Raw genomic sequence first — 9,511 nt, forward strand, 5'->3', positions numbered from 1 at the left:
TTATTATTATTTTTTTTACTGTTGGGGGGCTTTGGGGAAATATTTGGGGTCTAAACAGACTCCTGATATTTCCCTTTTGAAATAGAAAAAGAGATTAGGACACAGAGTCCTCTGCCCATACAGGTGGGGAAGAGCAGCGGGGTTTCGAGGAGAAGCTGGAGCCTGTGCCACTCCTCTCCCTGCCGAGCCACGGTTGTGTTGGTCGCCTGGCGCCCCTGTTGCCAATGGCACCCTGTGCTCGCCATGGCAAAAGGGGTGAGGGGGCACAGCCAGGCCGGGCCTGGCTGCGCCCCCTCTCAGCTTCGCCTGAGGCGAGTGCCTCACTCGCCCCTTGGTAGCTACAGCCCTGAACTATAGTAAAAGGTACAATGGCAATGGGGAGTAGAGAATGAAAAAAGTGAATATTACTTTAAGCGTGGTATCTCACATCACCTTCCAAGCAGTGGATGAACATCCCTTCATATTTTTACTGTTTGCTGGTGTTCACTGTCACAAAACGTTGACAATCTATTCCCATCAATACATATGAAACATATTGTGTGAACTGCAGCACGCTCTATTTACTAAAAATGTATTTGTGTGTGTTCTAATATGCATTGATAATTTGTTTTCCTGAAGAACTTCTGGAACACAGTACATCTCTGTTAAAGTGCATTACAGCACATTAAAGAGAACCTATCAGTAACTTTACCAGTCTGCATGAATATATTTCTGACATATTGCAATGTAGCAGCTTTATATTTCTTTCAAATGCATTTTTTATCATTTAAAAGCAGACATTGAACTCCAGCCAGTGACTAGGTCCTGTCTTTCAGGGTCTGCTTGAGAAAATAACAGTGGCACAGTGTTTGTTGCAGGCATCAGGAGGAACTTCCTTTGTTTCTTTGGCCCTCCAGAGATCACTTACCGTACAAATGCACTTTTCTGGTAAGTTATAGTTTGAGAGGCTGTTATAGTTTGCGTAGGATCTGTGTACCAAGGATATCACTAGGCCGAGGCACCTGGGGAATGTTTGCTTGAGCGGTGGCTGAATGGGTGCTAGGGTAGTACTCTTAACACTGCATTCTTAGCGCCAGACCATACGTAACACACACCTACAGGTTGGGTAGCATGCTACCTACTGCTAATCTCAGCAGCTCTCAAATATTCCTAAACCCTGCACTATAGGTTGGGTAGCATGCTACCTATTGCTAATCTCAGCAGCTCTCAAATATTCCTAAACCCTGCACTTTGATGTTCATTACATACTCCTGACCACTGCCCTTACACTGGACTGTATGTTTCATGCTCCCGACCACTGCACTATGTATATTAGACTCTTAGCCACTGCATCCTCTAGGTCCATAGACATATAAAATCTGTAGCAGAACCTTCAGACAATTAGTCTCCGGGGGAAAATTCAATCAGCCAAGTTGGATTTCCCAGCCAAAGACTACTGCTTCATGGAGACAGCACTAATGTGGCTGGTCTCTGCCAAGTATAGAACCAACAAGTTGACCACCATCTAGTGTCTATATTTCTGTCACTGCAGATTTTCTTTTCAAAAGTAATTTGTATTTACCAATATCATTTTAACTGACCGAATTTCTCAAAAACTAAAAAAATGGCTGCAATGAATGTATATTTGATCTCACCTGATCTTTGGAACGGGAAAGGCAAAGTTTGATGACCTCAGATTCCAGCAGTGTTCTTCTCTGTACCTCTACAGGCTCATAGTATCGGGATAGTCTTGTCTGTCCTTGCTTGTTGACAATCAAGAAGAATTTGATCATTTCTACTACCAGAGGACTGTCTCATCGAACCCTAATTTTGTACACTGCAAGAAAACAGAAATACATTTTCTTACGCCTAAATTTCATATTGAAACATGTTCAATATTTTTTCTTCAATCATTGTAAACAGTCCTCTCCACCATGAATTTAAATTAATGTATACCATTATTTTTGTTTGAGTTTTGGCTAGAGTAGGAAAGGGTGTGAACCTCTACTAGGTTTTGTTTTGCTATCTGTGTCCCTGCTGGGGAGATTTATCCAAATTTCCTGTTTTAAGGACTACTGCCACCTAGGACAGGAAGAGAGGAGATATACATACTGACAATAAGAACAATCTGATAAGAACTTGCATGTTTGTCTGCAGATTAATCTGCAGACAAAAATGCTTGTCATTTTTTTGCTTACCGTACACATGGGGGAGAGGCCGAGTCCTATTCTTACTTAACATAGACTTTTATTTTTTTCCTCCCTTTCCTATACATAAGGCTCCTCCTTATCCTACATAATGCTTTGGTATTGTTTTTCATTTCTCGCTGCTATTCTGGTCATGCCCCCCAAAGTCTTTGAGGTTATAATAATGAGGTAATGATAATGAGGTTAATTTTCTTACTGCCTGCCTTGACCTAGATTTGTGTTCAGACTCTGCACTTAGCTGTTGATATGTTATGCTGCTTTGTTTATCAGCCTGTAAGTAGGCAGAAACTGGTCAGACAAACCTGAGACCCATAGACTGAGCCTCACTCAGTAATACCCAAACCTAAAACTTATTGAGAAGTCATGGTTTGAAAGATCCAAGGCTCCTCACTTTATGGAAACCGACATTTTCTGGCAGTAACACAAAGGGGAACATTATCGCCTGACAGTAATGAATAAATGCCAGCATAGGTGCATGAATAATGAAAAACTATTAACAGTGGTACCTCGGTTCACAAACTTAATTCGTTCCACGATTCTGGATGTGAACCGAATCAAACTGTGATCAGACCGCGATCTCGACTAGAGGAAGCCATGACCAGTGTCAGAGCAGGGGAGATGGCTACGGTTTTGTTCGTCACACGATGCGGAGTTCGCGAACGGAAGCAAAATTTTGCCCAACTTCCTGTTCGCAAACCTAATTGTTTGCGAAGAGAAGCGTTCCTGAACCGAGGTACCACTGTACAAAGACACATAATAGTTGCACAACCAGGGTTACATTGACATGCATATGAAGAAGTGTTTTAACAGAATAAAGATTCCTTTTTAAAGCATTTAAAAGTAAAATTGCCTTGCTTGGGACATTCAGCTATAGTTACCCTAAAAATCAGATCACACAAGGCCAGCAAAAAATGACTGGATTTACAGTCCAACAGGTGTGTGCATGTGTGTAATCCTAACAACAGGTGTGGCAGCATATGTGTGAAGGAATGCACCAGCGTGAGCATATGTTCCTCTGTCTCTGTGGACAGGAATGGCTAGATGTAGTAAACATGCAATGTGTTGCTAGCAATAGCAACGATTTGCAGTTTAAAACCAGATACAAATAATAGTGTATACACGCTAGATTCAATTTGCAACATTTTAGAGCATTTAGAAAAAAAGGACAGTAGAAATTAGTTCTTTTCTGCCATCAGTGGAATATCATCCAGGCAAGGAATGGAAACAGCTCTTTTATATTGGGAGCCACGGATGTATCTACAGTATTATGATGTTTGTAAAGATGGCCATACACCTATAAAATACCTGAACAATCTGATTGGATGCAGGCATTGTTCGGGTATTTTCAGAGCCAGCGGGGCCGACTAGCAAGATACTGAAGCTTGGCCCAGCGGGAGATTCCTTCAGCCACACAGTTAAGTGTAGATGGAGGAATCTGTTGCAATTTTTCCATCAGACCATAGAACATCGGCAGATATTCTATAGGTGTATAGCCAGTTTAAGGTTCCTGAAAGCAGTCTGAAGACCAGGGTGCAAAAACAACAGCCTTCGGAAATTCCTGCATTTCATGGGAATGGGCACATGATAATAGGTATTTCTGATAGATCTGTCAAGGCCACATTTAGATTTCTAGATAAGGAAAGAGATTCCATTGGTAACTTTGTGAAACAGAGATGCATGTTGGGACAATGATAAGCCTTAAGGGTCAACTGGACTCTCTTACTGGAAAATAGGACAATAAACCCCCCTTTTTCCTCATATCTGGAAACAGACAAAAATTTTTTAGCAAGAATATCTGAACGGATTATCACATGATTTTTTGTAAGATCAATGGTACAGCTTAACTTTGTACTTGATGAGGATTCAGCTTGTAAGCATCAGCCACTACCCAACTCAAAGAAATTTGCAAATCCAGTTATATTCAATAATATTCTCCTAAACCAGGATAAACTATGATAGCCACCCACACTGGACATCTTCAATGGCTGGGTCCATTGGTAGTGCAGGGATCAAACATGACGCCAGTGGAGTTCTTAGCTTTGGCACCTTGCAATGATAGCCTCCCTACTGGACGGACATCTTCATTCGCTGGGTCCATCGGTAGTGCAGGGATCAAATATGAAGCCAGTGGAGTTCTGAGCTTTGGCACCTTGCAAGAGTCTATCACCTGGTCTATTTATTCTCCCTCTTAAAGAGATTAACATTTCTTCCTAAATTTAGAAGAAAAAAAACAAATTTGAGAATGTCTAGTAAGAGCTGCATACAGTCCAGCTCAAAATAATATATCTCCTTCAAGTGGCAGAATGCATTTAAGAAGAGCATCCTGTTACGACCCTAAGCCTTTAAGATGGGCTGCCATGTGTACTGCTTGACCAAAATTAATTTTGAAGCCTTTATGAATATTGTGATTGGATCCAAAATCTGGTCATGTATTTATATTTAAGTTATAGGAGTACCTTCTTTGAGATGCCTTTTTTGCTCTTTGAGCGAGTAATGTTGTTGTATAGTTGGGAGCTTAATTAGGAGATTATTATTATTAGGGATGCACCGATACAAAGTACCGTACTTGGCACAAGTACAGATACTTTTCGAGCTCCAAGACTAGACTAGAGAAAAATTCTAAAGTTAGGAGGCAGCTGTCATTTGTAGAGAGCACACGGAGCTCCTGGGATTTGTACATCTCTGATTTAATGTATGATTTCGTTTTTATAAACATATATGAAGGTGCGCACCTATACCAGTTTTGCAAGTACAAGTACTGGTACATTTCTGTTTATTGTCATGTGACAGTTTTTCTAAAACAATACAGACTAATGATTTCAGGATAGTGGTGGAGTGCCAGAGCCAGGTCCCAGCTGCAACCGCTGCAACCCTGGTAGTTCTCATGAAAATGCCAAGTATCGGCACTGGTATCTGAAAAGTATCGGTGCATCCCTAATTATTATTATACAGGATTTATATAGCGCCAACAGTTTGTGCAGTGCTTTACAATATAATACAGGAGATAATACAATAGCCAACCAAGAACGTCTTAACAGTATCTCACCCATTCTGGCCAATAAATCCCTGATTACTCCTGTATCCACAAATGGGATGGACTGTACTTAAACAGTTTAAAATGGGTGCAGTTACACGTGGTCATTTGGCCCCTTTAACAACATCCGAGTCATTGCCTCTTAGCGGAATGATGAACAAAGAGCTTCTTATCCTTCTCATTCCATTCTGACTGAATGAATACTAGCATAGAAACTATAAATAGGAAACATAACCAGTTCAGCTTGTTTTTGCTCTGACATCCTGAATGTCTATTTTCATCAACAATATTGTGTATGGGGCTAATGATTCTGAGGAGACCATTGTCTCAGGGGTTGATCTGAACTTTCATTAACAAGAAGAGAAAGCTAGTTATGTCCTCCTTCACCAACTCTACATATTAACCTTCTCTTTTATTAGCCCATCCTCTGAAATTCTGAGGAACGATTTTCCCTCGAGTAAACATGTATTTTACTTAGCAGGGAATGTGGACTAGCAGGTGCAGGAGTTGGTGCTACAAGCTACTTAAAGGAGAACTATGAGGCGAGTTAAAATCACTCAGCCTCATAGTTCGAGCCGACGTGTGACAATGAAACTGTCACACGTCTGCTTAATAGATCGAGAAGTGAGCGAACGCATAACGTCGCTTACTCACTTCTCGATCATGTGCCTGCAGAGAACCGTGACTGTCACTCACGGGGCCCTGCAGGGATTCCCCCCTCCGATCCTCCAGCGCTGACTGGCGGAACAGACGGAGGAAGGGGCGGGTACAGCTGGCTCTGCCTCTAGATAGGCAGAGCCAGCTGTCACTCACGCAGCTGGGTGGATCCAGACAGTATTGTTGAGATTCGTCCCGGCTGCGGCGTCTCAGTATACCGCGAGCTGTAGCTCGCAATCTACTGAGCTTTGGGTGACGGGAGGACGCTAGTTTGTGTCCTCCCGTTACCCTTAGGAGAACTATGGGGAAAAGCCCTGACCCCATAGTTCTCCTTTAAGAGTGGGGAATAAAATTCATCAGCCTGAAAAAGTGAAATGCTGCTGCTTTATGTTTAAAAAACAGTAGTCATACAACCGTTTTATATTATGCTGAAAGCACATCTTCTGGAGCTTCCATAACAAAAAGGACCATCCTACCAAAAGGAGAGGCGTCTCAGACTGGAGATCAGGGACCACCAAGGACAGGAAAACATTGAGGAGATGGGATGCCCCTGAAAGGTAGGCACAGTAATAACTCTCCATGGATATAGTGGAGGAAGATGTGGAAGATCTAGTTCAGGTCATTATAATAGACGTATTACATTTATAGTGTTTTTATCTACCCCTTCACACTATAAAATACATAGAAGCTTCATAGAGTAAGACCTCTTACCACTGCAAATGCATGCAGCACTTCTAAATCTTGTTTCCCATTGACAGTCCAAACTGGTGATTTCCTTCACAAGCATGTATTAAATATTTGCCTGGAGTTGCACTGAAACACTAACTGGTATTTTAGTCACCTTTAGTTAGTAGTTACCCAGTTCTTGTCATAGTGTAATTATGTTGTCTATCACATTAGACCAGGAATATCCCCATTCATACCACACATTCTATTACTAACATGACAGATATTTCGATAATACATTAGCAGCATATTACAAAATAACTTCAGACAATCATTTTCTAATAGGCAGAGGGCGGGTTAGATTCTTGTGATGGAATTGAGTTCAAAACGTAATGTTCTATCCCTTCAATACTGTAATTACCCCAAGGTAGTAAAATCTATGAAGGTCTTTGGTTTCCCATTTAGGTATCACAGCAATTACTTTATTTAAATGGATAGGGCTTTAAGCTTTGTGCCAGACCCCCACCGTTGAGTAGTGGACTACATCTTTTTGCCTCGGTGACCTCCCCAGCATGGCTGGCCCTATTCATAGTTATGCTACTGCTGGCAGAGCTCTCAGAATGTTTTTGGGTTTTCTTTGCCGCAAACTATATATTATATCAAAACAAAATTTCTGGCAAATCTACTTTGAGGGAAATGTGCCTAGAAAAAATCTATAGGCTGCCAATGCTGACCTTTTGGAAATCTTGGCGGTCACCTGGGTACTTTCCACAGAAAAAATAAAGTATGCCAGTCAGGGTCCCCCCGGTTTCAGGGGCTGCTCACTCATTCCAGGGCAATGACTTTGAATGAAAGACGGGGACTGCCCAGCACCTTTCACTTTCAAAAGGAGTTCAACAACGGCATATATTTTTGTCAGTACAGATTTTCTGTAAAGAGACTGTCTGTCAATGAAATGTTCTATTGAAAGAACAATCCTCCACCCAATGATACTCACCTTTGCTGCGCTCCCCCACTGTTCCGTTACTCTGCTGGAGTCCCTGGGACAAACCTAGTTTTTATGGTTATGGAAAGGCTTGTGACCCCTTCCCAGGATGCAGTGCTCAGGCCTGAGCTGCCAATCACCAGGCCCAAAAACTGCCATGTGAGCAGAACATCAACTTTATGTAAGCTCAAACATAAAGCCTACACTGGGTTAGGACTCCTACCTTCAATGGATTAATGGAAGGGAACCACAACAAAGGTACAAATCAGTGGGTGGCAAGCAGTCCTTTCAAAGGAACATACCTCATCGCCCTAAATGGGTGAAGTGGAAGAGTCTATTTAAAAAAAGAATCTAAATATAATTTAAGTATTAATGTTTTGAGTACAGCTTAAAGTGTATCTAAAGCCAAAAACTAAAATTTTATATATTCCAATTTACCAGCCCTTAAAAGGAGAATTATGAGGCGAGTGATTTTCACTCAGCCTCATAATCTGAGCCGACCTGTGACAATGAAACTGTCACAGGTCGGCTCAGTAGATCGGGAAGTGAGCGAACACATAACGTCGCTCGCTCACTTCTCCATCTATCCCTGCAGAGAGCCGTGATTGTCACTCACGGCTCCCTGCAGGGATTCCCCCCCCCACGGGGGAGGGGGCGGCACAGCTGGCTCTGCCTCTGGATAGGCAGAGCCAGCTGTCAATTCCGCAGATGGGTGGATCTTGACAGCAATGTCGGGATCCGTTCCAGCTGCAGCGTCTCAGTATGCTCGTGGTATACTGACCTTTGGGTGACGGGAGAACGCTAGTTTGTGTTCTCCCGTGACCCTTAGGAGAACTATGCGGAAAAGTCCTGACCCCATAGTTCTCCTTTAATGGCTGCATTAGTTTTCATTTTTTTCCAAGTTTTTTTGGTCCTTTGTTTTTACCTGGTAACCTTGTGAATTACACACTTCCTGTCCCTGGCTGACTGCACTCAATCATGCTCTGTATCTATGGAGTGAGCCCTGGCTGCTACAGAGGCTGGACATCACACAGGTCTGCCTTTGTTTATCTCCATTACATGGGCATAGGGTGATAGCTTCCTGAAGGAAGAGAACATTGTTGTATGCTTTTAGCTCACAGGAAGTGACAAGGACGCCACATTTCTGGCAGATCGATGGGTATTTTCTACACTTGCTGAAAATGTTCTCGGCCTGAAAAGAAGAACACCAGTGCAGCCACCATATCGAGGGACTGGTAAGCTGCAAAACATTTATTTTCGTTCTCGGGTTTAGTTATGCTTTAAGTCTGAGAGTTGCTATTTGATTCAAACAGAGTCTCCCAGCTTTTCAGTATGTATAACTGTACTAAATAACACAAAGTATACAAATATCGACTTTAGGTCTGCCAGCTCCCCATCAATCTGGCAACCCCCCCTACCCCCCCAAAAAAGCCTAATAAAGTCTCAAAGTTTCACCCTAACCATCCCCCCCGCTCCCCCCAGGACATTCTGCTCTCTAGCTCCCTCGTCATCTCCTCTCATGATAGCCTTCAGGACTTCTCTAGAGTCTCTTTCATCCTTTGGAACTCCTTAACCCAACCTGTCCATCTATATCCTACTCTGGCTGCCTTACAGTGATATTAAAGGCGAAAAATGTTTTCCTTCCCCCCCATGTAAATGTTAGCACTTACCTTAACCCCTTCATGACTGAGGCCCTTTTTTCAATTTTTGCACCCATGTTATATTCCACATTTTAGGCCTGAAAATGACTTAAAACCCCCCAACATTATATATTTTCTGAATGCCAAGACCCTATAGAATAAAATGGTGGTAGTTGAAAATTTTTATGTTGCGCAATATTAGCGCAACTCCTTATTAAACCCCAAAATTTAGTGACAAATTTAATTAAATGCCCCAAAACACAACAAATTACCCATTTTTTAAATGAAATATAAAAGATGAGGTTACAACGAGTAAAACGATACCCAACATGCCCAGTTTACA

The 9,511-nt window shown here is 42.2% G+C and overlaps 1 protein-coding gene across 1 annotated transcript in view; it reads right to left on the reverse strand.

The window, feature by feature from the left end:
* Positions 1 to 9,511, reverse strand: part of AP4S1 (adaptor related protein complex 4 sigma 1 subunit) — a 30,639-nt gene that overhangs the window by 13,046 nt on the left and 8,082 nt on the right. The window contains exon 2 of the mRNA XM_018554170.1: positions 1,635 to 1,816. Within this exon, the coding sequence (XP_018409672.1) occupies positions 1,635 to 1,772 (138 nt within the window). The 5' untranslated portion in view covers positions 1,773 to 1,816. The remainder of the gene's footprint in view (positions 1 to 1,634; positions 1,817 to 9,511) is intronic.

This window comes from Nanorana parkeri, unplaced genomic scaffold (assembly GCF_000935625.1).
Source record: "Nanorana parkeri isolate BGI_ZX_2015 unplaced genomic scaffold, ASM93562v1 scaffold144, whole genome shotgun sequence".
In the NCBI taxonomy this organism is placed as follows: domain Eukaryota; kingdom Metazoa; phylum Chordata; class Amphibia; order Anura; family Dicroglossidae; genus Nanorana; species Nanorana parkeri.